The sequence below is a fragment of the Agelaius phoeniceus genome, chromosome 2 (genome assembly GCF_051311805.1).
Source record: "Agelaius phoeniceus isolate bAgePho1 chromosome 2, bAgePho1.hap1, whole genome shotgun sequence".
In the NCBI taxonomy this organism is placed as follows: Eukaryota; Metazoa; Chordata; class Aves; order Passeriformes; family Icteridae; genus Agelaius; species Agelaius phoeniceus.
The window spans coordinates 13,704,768-13,720,565 of record NC_135266.1 but is presented as its reverse complement, the minus strand read 5'-3'; the positions used below and the strand labels follow the sequence as shown (position 1 = coordinate 13,720,565).

Sequence of the window (15,798 nt, the reverse complement as noted above, 5' to 3'; positions counted from 1 at the left end):
TGCACTTTGAGAATGATATGATGTTTTCAGGAGTAGTTCTCTCCTGAGCTGCTACTCTATATTTCAGGTTTGAAATGCATAAACTGAAGAATGCCATGGAAACAAATCAAATACTCTGTTTTCCAGAAAACTCTAATAATATTTCCCTAGAAAGCTCTGTATAAAAAAATTAATAGTAATTTTGAAACCTCATTTAAGACTTTTGTGCAACAAGAAGTAAAATTCTCTGCTTTGTTTACAGTAGTTTTAGCAGCAGCATTGCAGTTTTGGGGGTTTTTTTTGGAATCCTTAATGATAAAAGCTTTTTTTTAACTTCAGAGACCCCCCCCTTTCCTGTTGGGGGGTGTTTCACCAATGAATTGGGTATTACATGCCCCTCTTATGCCTCTAATAGAAGAGATCTATCAACTGTCCATACAAAGTCTGTTTCTTTTGCCAGCTGGACATCTGTCTGCTCTGTGTTAATCAGTTAAGAAATGTGTTCAGGTTGTCATATGAGTGTAGAGAAATTGCTGAATTTTATGGTTGAGTCAAAAAAAGAATGTTCTGATGCAAATCTTCTAAAAGCACTTAGTGTCCCTGTAAAAGATATATATAGCAAAATGTTCACTTAAAATTCCTAAAGTTCCTCTGTTTTACTACTTCAGAAAAAAAATGTATTTAACTATTAAGTCAAGTGTAGAAGTTGTTTCTAAGAATTGGGATGACAGTAAATATTTAAATGTAGCATTTTATTTTGTTTAAAGGAAAAAGTCCTTGTGGAATCTCAGTAGTATGAGATACACAGAAATACTTAAATTCAGTTGTACCCTCTTGCTGCAGAGCTTGTTGTATACCCTTAGCTAGACAATATTCAGATTTGCTGTATGACCTTAATGGAACAGTAGTAAGAGGGTACTCTGGCTCTACTTTTGTATTTTGGACAATATTGTCATCTTCAATTTAGTTTAATTTTAAAACAATTGCATTATGATCATAACACATGCATTTTTTCAGATAGTAAGTGTAAAAACATAATTTTGTTTTATTAATAATAACATTTATAAAATTTGAAGGACTGGTACCTAGGGCTTACCATATGGCAAATAAGTTTGTCACAGTTTTTTTATCTTTGTGCTTCAGAAGAACTTGTGAATAGTATAAGGATGAAGATACCTGCTATGTAATCTTGTCTTTTAAAGTTCTGAGTTGTCCATCACTGAAGTAATGGATTTTTCTCATAGTTATGCTTCTGTTTTCCCCTTTGATATTTTAGGCATTGACAAAAGATCCCCAGGATTATCCTGACAAAAAAGCCTTGCCACATGTGCATGTGGCCATGTGGATAAACTCTCATGGAGGCCGAAAGGTGAAGGCAGGAGACACAGTGTCATATATCATTTGTCAGGTAAAAATGTCTTTCTTTATAGCTAAATACTAGGTATTGTTTTGAGATACAGCAAAAAAAAACCCAGCTTAGCTTCTGGGAGAATATGTTTTGGCATTTCCTTTCGGTGAGGTAGTCTTATATTTTAAAATAGTCGGTTGTCTGTACTACATTTAGTTTTATAGATCATTGTGATCACTTCAGCAACTACTTCTATATAGTGACTGGTAAAATCTCCCTGAATTCATTCGTGTTTGGAGCTAGAACTTACTTCAAAGAAAATGCCTAGTCTTCATTTTCAGCAGAAGAAAATTCTGGTGGTGAAGAACCTTTCATTTGTGAAAAGATAATTGTTGTTGGTTAAATAGTGTCATTGTTTTTTCCAGTATCACCTTTGTCTGTTCAATTCATAGTCATTGGATCTGGTGGTACCTCTGATGTATAGATTGGGAAAATTGAGCCACTTTCTAGTTTCAGGTGTTTATCCTATAAATGCTTATCCCTATTTCACAAATATATACTCCACTTTGGTTCTGTAATTAAAAAAAAAGTGTAGATTGAGTTAGATGGACCAAGGGATCTTTTAGGCCAAGCTGATGAACTTGACAATGTGAGTATTTCAGCTCCTTCATTATTTTCAACCCAAAATATACTGTATTTGACTTAATTGAGAGTTCTTAGCCTGGCACCCCAAAGCTGCCAAGACTTTTGAGAGCTGGGCCACGGGTGCGGCTGAGCAGTGGCACAATACAAGAGAAGAATATACTTGTTGAAAGAAGGGAGCTGAAGGAGTTGCATTGTAATTATTTTTGCAAAGCAGCTGGATGAGCTGAATAGTCCTAAATTAATTTTGTTCTGAATACTAAGTTGTCTGAAAGGAGTAGGAGGAACCAATGGCTTGCAGTCTGTCTTTATTAGTGATGGGTTTTCAGTCCATCATTGCTGACCCTATTGAAACCAGTAGCTCATCTTAAATGAAAAAATGAAGGTGTCATGTATTAATGCATTTGTTCTATTTTGCTTAAAAAAATCAAAAAAGAGACTGTACTTAGCAAAAAAACCCCAAAACAGTACTTCACCCCACCCCGCCCCATTCCTATAAACGTTTACATCTATTACGGAATCTTGCAAAAATACTGCTTTGATTTTGCTGTAAGATTTTTGACACACATTAGAAATAGTATTTCCTAGGGCAGTTGAGGAGTGGGATTATGATTCTACAGATTTAAATGAGTTACATTTTCCAAGAGTACTGTTGTCTTAGAACTGATACTTAATTCCTCCATGTATATTGTTTTCAATTTAGTTATTGCCTTCCCAAATTGAATTATTTTCTCCTTATCTTCCTCTTTCAAATTGGAGAAGAATGTAATGTATATTTTAACCTCTAAGTGGTGTTTCTCTCTTGGCTTGAGATGTCACCATACATTTTTTCAGTATTTCTGAATATTTTAGAATTTCCTCTTTCTAATCAACATTGTTGCCTCTGTTATTTATTCATATGCCAATGCGTGCTGGTCCATTCTCTGACCATTCATTCTATTAATATTTTTATAGAATTAAAGAATATAAATTTCCTAGCAAAACAGATATAGTTTTGATATCCACGACTTAGAATTTGCTTGTTGTGCAAAATGATAATGCTGGTTTAGTACAAAGTGAATCCAAAATGCATGCCCTCTGTGTATTTTTAACTGGGCTGATGGTTACAATGTGTTTTCATTGTGCATTTCAGAATTGACAGATGGGACTGTTTACTCTGTCTCTTCGTACTGATTTGCACGTGTAGGCTACAATAATACAAGCTGGTTTTGCATTCTTGAACTTGCTAGTTGATGCCAGCATCAGCAATGCAGTTTTTTTACTACTGCTGGATTTGTATTGGATGCATAATAAATCAACCAAAAGAGTGTGTAACGATTTTGCATTAAAATAATGCATAATATTTGAAACATAATTCTTTGTATAGACTTTTATCACACTTTGTTTTGTATGTGTCTCCTTAGGATGGATCAGATCTCAGTGCCAGCCAGCGAGCATATGCTCCAGAACAGTTAAAAAAGCAAGAAAATCTTAAAATTGATTATCAGTACTACCTGTCACAGCAAATACATCCAGTAGTTGCTAGAATATGTATGCCCATAGAGGGAATTGACTCTGTTCTTATTGCAACATGGTTAGGTAAGTATTCTAAATTCAGTTTATTTGAAGAATTTAAAGATCCAATGTGAGAGGTTTTAATGTGTGTTTCTCAACAGAAACGCTTCCCCAGATCAGTCTTTTTATATTGAACAATAGCTTGTGTTACACAGCCTGTAGAAAGCAGTGTGCAGAAGTCATAAATACTCTAAGTGTATTTATGACTTCTGCAGAATAGTATTTTTTCAGAAGGTGATCACTAACACTTAATCTTACAATCCTTGTTCAGAGTTGCAAAATCTGCTTTTCAGAAATGACAGTACTATTGCATGTCTTTTTGAGATTTTAAGTTACTAAAGGAGTTCTGGAGTGTGTAATATTTTTCCAGAGAGAAATGCTGGCATCTCTGGCATCTTCCCAGGGGGAAAAAAAGTCATGATTACAATGAAAGAATACAAATTTTTACTAGGATGTAAGTGAAGACTTGATTGCTAGAACTGACTTAGTGGATAATAGAAACATAAAATCTTAGTAACAGTTTTAACTGTTTCATATGGAGGAATTAAGTGGTCCCAAAACCAAGAACTGCTGTCAAAAAATATAACTAATGTTAGTGATCCATGAAATCAACAGTTTTAATTCAAATGAGCAACAGGGAATTGCTCTTGTTAGAGTTGTTTTTCCTTTTAAAAGGATGTCTAATAATTAGAATTAGAGATTTTTCTGCCCAGCTGTGATTGCCTCTTTCTTCTCTATTCCCTGGGCTTCTTACCTAGAAAAACTGAAAGGTTGAAAATTTGTTAACGGTTCTATTGGGTCTCTGTTCTTGAAAATACTGTACTCTGTGTGTGTATTCCTTTTAGTGTTGTTTCCTCCTCAAAAATGATTCAGCAACAGACTTGACTGATCTACTTGATAAACAGAAATTTTGTGATTTGTAACTCACATGTAGTTCATTATTTTCAAAAGTGTTGCTCAAGGACATGAAAAAGTTGTTAATTTTGCTGGCTATGAAATTATTGACAAGACTGCCTTTTCTCTAGGAGAACTTCTTAGAGAGTTGCACTCTCTCAGTTTAATAGTTTGTGCTTTAGCCTGTGTCTACAGGAAGTTCAGACCTGCAGAAATTACTTTTTTCAGAATTTTGCAATGCACAAAGGAGGAGTTAGTTGTCAGCATTTTGTGTTTAGGTGATTTGGCCAATTAACAATCAGGTAGCCTCAGGACCCTTCACCTGTGTAACTGCATCTCTGTAGCTGCCTTAGTAACAGCTGAATAGCTTGGAGATTGTACTTGGAATGTGTGCAAGAAAGGTGCCTTGCTGTTTCTCAGGCAGGAGGATGATAGCCATGAAGGATCTTAATCTTCCAAGACAATTCTTGTTACATGCAGCTTTTTCCATCTGTTTCTGAGTGGTTGAGAAAGGGTTGAAGACACAAATTCTGCTTTTTGTGAGTCAGCGAAGGTGTCTGTTGGAGGCATTTGATGTTTCACGTGTCCTCAACAGCTCTCATGCTCTGAGGAGGTGCCAGCCCTGCTCCACACATGCAGGCTGACCACACAAATCATCCTGTTTATTATGTGGCAAGGCCTTGGTATCCAACTTTCCCAGAGTAGACTGTGTGGCATGCCTGACTGAAAAGGTCAAGCACTCTTGGTTAGGTTGAAGGGGTTTAAAATGGGCAGCAAATTTGTACTTCATTTAGGTAAAAGACAGGAATGATTTCTGAAGCTAGTTTATTTTTATTGGCAAAGATTGTTAGGCTTGTAGAGTTAAGCTCAAATTCAGAGCTCTTATTCACAACAGGTTAGATTTCCAGAAAAGACTGGCTCCCTTCAGACACCTAAATTAACTACCCAGATCTTAAGAACTCTGTGCCACTTGATAGGCACAGAAGGTCCTGCCACTGTTTGCAAGTGCCTGTGCTGCTTTTTGCACTGTAGTACATTCCAGATGAAGATTTCTTTTATGGTCTGTAATAGCTTCATGCAGCTGAGAGTTTATTAATAGTCCACAATTGTCAGTCTGAAAACCTGTACGTATCTATTACAGTCTTAGATCTGAAGTGTGTTGAGTTTGACCTTGCTGTACAGTCAAAATTTTATCACCTTCCCTAGCTTTGTTTTCTTGGGGAAGCTTAAATTGTGCTTGAGGGTAAAGTCAGGTCTCTTTCAAGACTTCTGATCTGCTTAGGTTTTCATATACAGCACTTGATCAGAGCTGTACATTAGTCATTGCAAGCTGAAGTTATCTTACAGGGTTTTTTTAATGGTACTGGAGGCATAGTCAAGTGGTTTTCTTTAATAAAAATCAAAAATCCTTTGTAAAATACAAAAGAGTACAAGATACTTGAGTCCAGCTTGGTAAAACAAGCAAATACAGAAACTGTTTACTGATCTGTGATGCTAAGTTGGGCGTTTTTACTTAGTATTTTCATCATGATGTACATCCAAATTGCCATTGTTTTTCCCATCTTGTTGCAAAAAGGCACATTTTCCCATTCTGAAGGATGCATAAAGCATCATACCTATGGACCAAAACCCTGTTGCATTCTCACTGTGTGTGTCTTCCTCCACTGATCAGATTTATTGTATTAGGTAGAATATGTGTCTGTATAGGGACAGTGGTTGTAGAAAAAAGATCTTGGCTGCATGTTTAACGGAATCTACAATAATGCATGTTTATAAGGTGAATGTTTCCTGTCACCCTGATAGTCTGAGTAGATAAAATTGAACTCTGGTAGGGAAGCTTGGCTCACATCAAAGTGCTGAAAAGTTCTTTGTTCTGTCTGTGCTCAAAGCAAGTAATTTTAAATTATATTAGACACTGAAGAACTGGAGCAAATAATGCAGCTTAAAATTGCAGAGAACCCCTTAAATATAATATTTGTTCACTATGGAACCAAGTTGAAAACCACCTTTTGTTTTGGGGCATTGTAGGAGCATTTGCTGAGCGTTTGAGATATGGAAGCTCATTGTTCCTAAACACAAGAACCTCCTGGGCTCACTCCTGCATTCACTCTCTTTGTCTTGAAGTTTCTGAGGAAATGCAGTGACATTTCTCAGTTTGTAAAACTAAATAAAGTCTGCAATCTAATCAGTTATATAATTTAATAAATCTGATCTTCCTAAGTCTTGGAGACCTGACTTCATCCTTAAGATATCTAGCTTTTAAACTGGAAGAACTGTATGGCACAGCAATTCTCTTACTGTATTTCAAATAAGGGGTTTTTGTTAATACATAAGTACTGCTCCTTGTCTCAAAGAAAAGTTACATCTTATTTATGTGTTGTCAGAAATAAGCAGACATTATGGAAGCAGAGTTGTTTAACCATGGGACTTCTGTAGCTGTTACTACAGAATATTCTTTACTTCAAATGATGAAAGTTGATGACTGCTGTCCTAGACAGTATCTTGATGTTCTGGAAGAGGTGTGTTCTGCTGCCTTAGAGGGATGTGCACGTTGGTGCTGTGCAGTTTGCTTGGCATTGGGCATTTCTTAGGAAGGCTGACTGATTTTAGGGAGTCATTACTGGGTCCTGATGAGGTTTGCCATTAGGAGCACTTCCCAGTTCTGCTCCCTGCTTTGAGGTAGTGTCTATGTGTTATCTGCTTCTTGTAAGGACACCCACCAGCACCAAATATATTGGCTTTTTAAATTGTCTTTAAAAAAATGTATTATTAGAGAATTGTTCAGTTGCCTTTAATATAGTGTGTAGCAGCTGCACAGACAGGCTCTCCAGAGAGAAACCAGGATGGATGCTCTCCTTGTGGCATGCAGAGTTTAGCTCAGGCTTTGACTTTTCTGTTGTTTTGATCACATTAGGGAGCGAAGTGAAAGGACAGTGATGAAAATTAAGATTAAAGTTGTGACAAAACTTCATGACAATAACTAGCCCTAGAGCGTGTGGACTTTGCTGTTTGTGTGCTGGCTGGGTGTTCTGAGATGCTGCAGAACTGCTCAGAACCTGAGAATCGTTAAAGCGCGTTGGAGTTAATAAAAGAAAGAGTGAAAATGTGAATGAATGCAGAGACAACGCTAAGATGGATGAATAAAAGAAGCAGGACCGATGTGAGGGAGCAAACGAAGGGCCCCGCGCGGCCCCGTCCCCGCGGGCCCCGCTGCAGTGCGCGGCGCCGGCCGCGGGGTGGCAGCACCGGCTGCCGATTCCCGGCCTCCCGCGCGGGGTCCCTGCGGAAAGGTGCGGGCGGAGCCGCCGCGGCCCCCGAGCACCTGCGGCTGGAATGCGGCATCCCGAGAGCGGGCCCCGGGAACAGCCCCGGGAACAGTCCCCGGGAACAGCCCCCGGGAACAGCCCCGGGAACAGCCCCCGGCCCCCGCACGGCGGCCCGGCGGCCGCGGCGCCCCTGTGCCCGCGGGGGAAGGAAGGGCATAAGCGATCCGCAGAAATGTTGCTTTTAAAATACTGCGTGTGGTAAAAATCTGTGACCGTGTTTTCAGGTTCTTGGGTTACCCGCTTAGCTTGCCAGTTAGTAATGGTTTTAATAATTCTATTGAATAATTCAGGATCACCTCCCCGAACTTAGTTGTGTTAATTAGTTTGGTCAGCCCGCACGTTCGTAATGTCGCAGTGCTTTGTCGTTTTGGTGAGGTGATAAAGCCTACCTGCAGTGCAGGTAATTTAATGATAGGCCTGAAGACTTTTTCCTGTCAGAGTAAGTCAAAGTTGCTTTGATTTTTGTTTTTTCTTGATGTCATGAGGGAAAAAAAAAAAAAAAAGTTCAAAGTTCACTGATTAGTCTCATCCTATTAATTTATAAATTACCAAAACCAGATATTATTTTTTTTCCCACTGCCCAATTAGATAGTCCCTGTTTTGTGTACCAAGTGAAATAATGTGACCAGTGTGACCTGGTCTGAGAGGATACCAGTTAGGTGCTGAAATGGATTAACTGAACCAACTAACTATTCCTGAAAGGAGATAATAAATAAAATAGTTCCCAATTGCACAAGATAATTAATGTAGGCATGTTCTTTCAAAGCCTGATTTGTAGTCCCTTTTAATTTCACTGTGGCTGTTTGCACACCAAAACTTAAATGTATTCTTGGTTCAGCACAATATTTTTTTGTTGTTTTTTCCAGCCAAAAAAGCTTAGAAAGTTCAGAGATGGGTGTGATTTAAATTCTTACAATTTTTTTTCCTGTTAAATTAAAATAAAATGACCAATACTTAGTCACTGGTTTTGACTCAATGTTGGAGAACTGCAGTTGTCTGAAGACCAGAATTTGTCTCCTTTTATCTTTTAATGAGCTACTTTGCTCCATATTTGCGTTTTGTGAAAAAAACAAAGATTTCTAGCTGAACTGTAATGGTATCTGTCTCAGAAAGTTGGAATGATGTTTTTTCATTCCACTTCTGAACTCGGAGTAAACTGAGATTTTTTGTTTTCACCATTACTTTCTTAGATCCAACCTACTGCATAGTTGTTTTTTTGCAAAATCTGAATACTGAACTCTAGTTCCCTTTCTAAACCTTTTATCTACTACCTGTGTGCTGCATATATATTACCAACCCTTCTATTAAAAAAAAAAGCCAGAAAAAACCCCTACAGTCTTTTTTGGGGGATACCATGTGTATTAAAGTGTAAAATATGCTATTAGCAGTGTATTTTGCTTTTGCCTTTTTTCTTTAAATGAATAGTGGAGAACTGTATTAAAAGTTTAGAAACCTCCTGGAGGTGAATTGTTACCTTTCTGCATTGACATTTTTTCCATTTGGCAAAATTGGTAAGATGGAATAAATTTTAGTGAAACCCATATTCTGTCAAGAACCAAATAAACTTATTTGGCAAAGGAGTTTTTCCTTTTGCTTGAATTTGTTTTAAGACTGTGACATAAAAATTCAGAATAGTGGTATTAAAGTCAGACATATAAAATCTTTTATATACAGACAATTTATATCTGCCTGTATAACACAGGTGTTGTAAGTGCAATAATATTTGTGTAGTTTAACTGAATATTTTTCCTAACCATTGTCTTTAAATGTCATGGTACAGTTATAATAAGGTGAAGGTTCACTTTCTACTTGTAGTCTTGGTTACATTTCTTATAGGAATTATTATATTTTTTAACTGAAGTTTATACAGGATATGGTTTAACACATGGTAATCTGTTACTTGGCTTAATGTCTGTTAAAAATATTTTTAAAGTGCTTCTCTGATCTTTTTGTTCTACTACTGAAGTGAGCCATAGTTTTCTGAAGGGTTTTCTCCTACGTGCTCATTCGATTAAGTTTTTTTTCTGAACATGTGTTTTTCCCTAAAGTTAACAAAAAAACCCTGTAAATGAGATGCATGGACTTTTAAAATGTTGCACATGACAAAGGATGACAGAACTTGTGGATTTTATTAAGTTTACTTTGGCAGTCTTATTCCTAGAACAGTGAACTTCATGCTTGCTTGCTTATTTACTTATTTGTGGTTGAATCAGTATTTCTGGGATCTCTTTTGTGTATTTATTTGTTTAAAATCTTGAGTTCTGGCAATCAAAAATAAAGCACTTTGTCTCCTGCGCTGCGGTTTTAAATGCTGCTGCTGAATTTTAACCACTGCATTAGATTGAAACCTCCATGCTGTTAACCACTGAGCCAAAATGAAATCGACCACTGCATTGAAATCAGAGTTGGCAGTTGTGTACGGACTTGAAGGAGTTGGTAATAGCAGTGCACCCGCGTTTCTTTAATGGGGGTTTTATTCCCTGTTTTTGGTATTAATGGTGCCATTTTGATTTAAAGACTGTTTCTTAATCACGATGCACATTTTTATTGAAATATTTTCAATGTAACTTAAGAAGGAAATAACAATAAAGCTATCCTTTAGGAGTGGTTTCCTCAGAAACAAAATGTTCTCTTGCATACTCCCATGATAATGCAGCGTGCTTGTTTTATTTATAAAGCAATCTTGCGTAAGAAGATAAGTAAGATGATTTCTTCATGTCTCGTGAACCTTTATTCGTGGTTAAAAATTGTAGAATGTACTTATGTTTTATAGAGGAAGTTTTGCTAAGGAGAGATTTTCAGCTTCTGAATTTACATTTTGTAACTTTCTTTTGAATCTGCTTCACCAAGCATATGAAAAATAAGCCTGCTTGCATGGTTGACCTCTTAGTCTTTTGAAATTTTTGTTTCTTTATTAATAGGACTGGATCCCTCCCAATTCAGAGTCCATCACCATTACCATAAAGATGAGAATGATGCCTTGGTTGGTGGCCCAGCTCAGCTCACTGATGAGGAGAAATATAGGGATTGTGAAAGATTCAAGTTTTGCTGCCTCAAATGCGGAACAGAAAATATTTATGACAATGTCTTTGATGGTTCGGTTAGTTGGTTTTTTGTTTCGTTTCTGCTCATTGGTGAGAGAGAAAAATGCTTGTAGAGAGAACAGCTTTTCAGATAGGATTCAAATGATGTAGGAGAAGATACCATATTGTTTCAGTTCTGCTATTTATAGCTTTGGAGCAGATAATTGCTGATAGGATAGTGCTGAAATATTTTTCCCATTTTTGCATTTCAGCTGCGTCGTCTCGCAGAACGTGTGAGATTATCTGGCTTCATTAATCTGTTTGCCCACAGTCGTGAATGATTGTGCTGTTACTTTTTAAAGGAATCCTTATCCTAACACCTTAGTAACTTCTAGTTCTCTATTTAATAAAACTTTTGTATAGCAGTGGCAGTTTCTTATCCTAAATCATATTAATTGGAACAAAGTGCTTTTTAAACTTGTGTTTATCTTGCTGCATCCCACCTCCCTTCTTGAGAGTAAGGTTTTTCTATCTTATCTTTCCTTCTGTCTCTGTGAATTGAATAAAAAGTCATAGGGGTACATTCTTGTTGAGAAGTTCTGCCAAAAAATGTATCTCTGACCTTGGACCACATCTTGAAGTGGGGCCAAGTATTTAACTCTACAGCATGTTATGTATGTATTAGTCATCGGCAAATTAGCGAGCTTCAGAGTAGTGAAAACCTTGAAACTGAAAGCAAATAAATCTTTTATCTAAATTAAAAGTAATTATTTTAAGTAAATTTGGACAAACAGCAGATGTTTTGCATTTTTTTGAATCAAAATAAAGCGGTCTTTGGAAGCATGTAAGAGGAAAAGACACACAAATCGAGTGATACTCTGTGAATCCTTGACTTTTTTTCATCGCAGCTGTAAATAAGACAGTTAATTGCATGTAGACTTGACAAGTTGCAGATGGGCTAACTGGAGAGGAGTGGATGTCAAACTCCTTAAAAAAATATATCCCCACCAGCAAACCACAGAAGAAATCCTGAAACCAAGCCAAAAATCTCCTCTATTTCACCTGGAATTAATTAGTGTTGTGAGTGGGGGTTTAGCCAAGATGGCTCGCAACAGCTGAGTCTTACCTTGCAGGAAAGTTTTCTGAAAGCTGTATGACTGTCCAGCCTACCAGACTGGTGTTACATTAGTGAGAATCCCACAAACTTAATTTTAGCTGTTCACACAACACTTCCAGGTCCTGAAATTTTAATGTCAGGTGTTCAGAAGGTTTTAAAAAGAAGGGAATGAGATAACAGCCTTTACAGTTTGCACTATTTGAACTTGGAGAAAATAAAAAATGATAATGTGATTTTTCTTTATGCAGTTTGTCTCTACAGCCCTGTTGGTAATTTCATAATTAGTATCTACAAGGTTGATTTCAAAGTTCTGATCAGTGGACTGAGGCTGAAGTTTGTCTCTGATAAAACAATAAACCTGGGGCTTTTTGGGTGGAGATGGGGGACCATGATTTGTCCATAGATGAATTTTTTTTTACTCAGCATTTCTTTTTGAATTATTAATTAGTGGTGTGTTCTCTAAAAGAGCTTTCCTTAAGAACAGAATGAAGATATCTCTGCCCTGCAGTTTTCCCATATGGGTGTGGCCAACCATGATGGGAAGAAAGAAGGCCCAGATATTATGGGCCCTTTAAGACTGCTACTTTAAAAAATATATGTATTATGTTTAAACTCCTGAGGTAACTTCTGCTTCCATCCTCTGTCATAATGATGCTGTTCTTACACTTCTGTTTCCAGGGGCGGTTTATTGAACCCAGCTTGCAAAGGTGCAGCAAGACAGAATGTGAGGAGCCTCCTTTCAGCTACGTGGTTCAAATGAACAACAAGTTACTGCTGGATATTAGACGCCACATCAGAAAATACTACAGTGTAAGTATGCAGAAAATACTCTGTTGGAGGAAAGGGGTTTTTCAAGTAGTGCTGAGTTTTTTGGGTCATGTTACCCTTTTTTTTTTGTGTAGTGTAAAGTAGTAGCATGCAGCATCAACCCCCAACTTTCTGAAAATAAGACAATCAGTGAATTAGAAAAATAATTTAAAATGTTTGTTTTCTCAGTTCAACCTCAAGATAGTTAGGTATATTTACATTTCTGTTACTGTTTGTGTCAGCATTATTACAGATGTAGTAGCTCTCTGTTTTCCAGATCTTTAGCCAGAGTGCGTTATCTCAATGCTTTTAGAAAAATCTCTGAAGCCTATCAAATATGTAGATGTCAGTTTCTCATGTAATTGAAATATGATTCTCTTTCTTCAACTCAAATTGATATATATTGTCTTACATTGTGAAAAGGAAACCCGAATATAGCTTTGTAAAAATTCTGAAGGACTGTAGGAGGGGAGGTACTATGAATCTTTCTTAATAATGATTGGGGAGAAAATGAGGAGAAAGATGGGTAGTTAATTAAATTAATATAATTCTCTTTTTTTGAGGGCTAGTGCAAGAAATCCAAAGTGCCAGTGGTAGTGGTTGGCTTTGTATGGCATTGTGGGGAAAAAAGGTGTAGTATTTAAAATTCCTGTCTTCTCACTGTCCAACATTAGGACAAAATCCACCATGCTTTTTAACTTAGATCAATGTGGTTTGTATTTCTGATATGCTAGAAGCATCATATTTTGTGAATTGGCATCTAGCTATTTTGGTCAAATTTTCATAGAGTATCTTATGCTATTGCCTGCCTGCTTTTTTTTATTGCCCAACATTGCCTGCTTACAGAGCTGCAGGATGGACATAAATTTTGAAGACATTCATAACCTTTGTGTGCTCATCACTTTTGATACACCCAAAAAAGTAAATAGTTTTTGAAAATCTGGCCTGTACCAAATGTCAATGTACCTAATTTGTTCTGTGTTTTCTTAAGTGTTACAGAATTCTTTTGCAAACAGCAAACTACAATGCTAAGAATTATTTCTATGGTTTAATGCTAAGTTTAAGTGTATGAAAGTGTATGTTTTGTGTTATCTTTCTCCTGTACTAGTTCTTAATGCAATTATAATGCAATTATAATTGCTTCTGAAAGCATTATAATTTCTGAAGGTAAAAATACTTATTTTGAAGATCTTTGCATAAAAAGAAGCACAAAACTTTCTAAGGCTATTAAAATTTAAGCATTATTTCCCAAGACAGAGATAGATTGTTCCTTTCCATTGAAGTTAAAGATGACTTGGACAGGTGAAGTCACCAAAATGTGAGATCTCATGCTACTTTATTGCAAAGTCCTCCTGTCTGCAAAATTATCATTATATTAAAGTGTTATTAAATAATGGGTTTAAGTCATATATTTACACTGACTCTTTTTGTATGTAAGTTGGTTTTTAGATTTAATGTATGTTGCATGTATAATGATAAGAGACAGTGCCACATGCTAAATAATTTCAGGCATTTGAAGTGTTTGAAAACGTGTGCAGAAGATATGCAATAGTAAACTTGTATGAAAAGATGCCTTTAAGGGCAGGAGAAATTCTTACTGCTGGTAAGAACAGAAAGTGATGTAATGCTTTGTGCTCTTCTGTTTTTATTTTTGTTGGTTGTTTTGTCTTCTTTTAAGACCACAATACCAAACCAAGAACCAAACTGTAATGTTTGAATATTGAACATTGCTTACATAAATCTATTATGTATCTTGCTTCATGGTATATTGGATAATTAAGATAATTAAAAAGAAAATTATTTGTCCATGTAAGTAAAAGCCTCTGATTTTTTTTAGTAGTGAGAATTTGTTTTTAAACTGGATAGCTATAATAAGGTTTAAAACTAGTTTTTGACTTTGGAATGCATTCAGACTCTGGAAATGTGAGATTAATTTCCAGATTGTACATTTATTTTCTTTTTACAAAAGGGCTTTTCATGGAGTTGGGCAAGTAAACTTTTTGTCTTGATAGCTCCTAGAAAATCAGATGCTGAGACTTTTAGTTTATTCCTTTCATCCAGTACTTGTAGTGGCTGTATAACAGCTGGAGTTGAAATTCATCAAATGGGTGTTTGCACTAATATATATAATCCTATAAGCTATAAAGACACACCCAGAAGTATTATGGCAAAGAACTGTCTGAACAAAACATTTAATGAAACTTTCAGCCTCTCATTAAACAATCTCCTATTGTAGTAATTGCATCTGAAAGGCACAGAAATACTGATTTGTAAGGATCAAATATATTGTCACTCCATTTTTAATTTTTTAATATATTATTTTGTTTACGTATTTGTCAAATGGCACATAATAGAAAACAAAATGCAAAAAATGTGGTTTTTAACCTGTAAATAATGAGCTACCTTTTATGAAGACAGCCCTATCAAGAGCCTTTCAGCCTGATCCACAGCTCACTGAGATGAATAAGTATACTTTTTTTTCAGTGTGCTTTGAATCAGGTTTTTTTTGAGTGTTTAACTGTTCAAGATATTGCTTGTTTTTTTCTTTAGACTGTTGAAATGCTTTTATGTGTGGCTGTATAAATTTAGGGGCAGGGAGGAGTGCCATAAAATCTAAAAGTAGAAAATCTACTTGTCCTTTTTGGCACATGAAACTGTGTTAAATAAAAAAATACAACCATGATATACAACATTCCTTTAAAAAGATGCAAATGTAAGGGCATAAATAGAATTTTGTGAGCCTGTTACAATCCCATTGTTTTTGTAAATTACTCGCCTTTATATGAAAAGATCTGCTTCTGCAATAGTTTTTTGCCATGAAACACTGAAATGTTTTATATTTGACGTCTAAAATGTATCTACCATTGCTCCAGTATTTACAGATTTCTTAATGGTATTAGCAATGTCAATTTTGATAATCTTACTCTTAAATGTAAATATATTTTTAAATGACATGGATTTTATTTCTTCTCAGAAATGCATTTATTCTATGAGAGATTGATCCTGTTGTGTGCTTTTTTTTTTTTAATTCTGCTTCAGAAGAGCAAATAGATGAAAAGAGAGAGAAACGCTAGCTAATCTAAATTGGGAAATGAAGAGGGCTTTTTT

General features: G+C 36.1%; 1 protein-coding gene across 2 annotated transcripts in view; it reads left to right on the top strand.

Moving 5' to 3' along the window:
- The window catches only part of POLA1 (DNA polymerase alpha 1, catalytic subunit), a 184,927-nt gene that overhangs the window by 72,700 nt on the left and 96,429 nt on the right, over nucleotides 1-15,798 (top strand). For both annotated transcript variants that reach the window (XM_077172117.1, XM_077172125.1), the window contains 4 exons: nucleotides 1,256-1,387; nucleotides 3,373-3,547; nucleotides 10,665-10,843; nucleotides 12,562-12,693. In XM_077172117.1, the coding sequence (XP_077028232.1) occupies nucleotides 1,256-1,387; nucleotides 3,373-3,547; nucleotides 10,665-10,843; nucleotides 12,562-12,693 (618 nt within the window). The remainder of the gene's footprint in view (nucleotides 1-1,255; nucleotides 1,388-3,372; nucleotides 3,548-10,664; nucleotides 10,844-12,561; nucleotides 12,694-15,798) is intronic.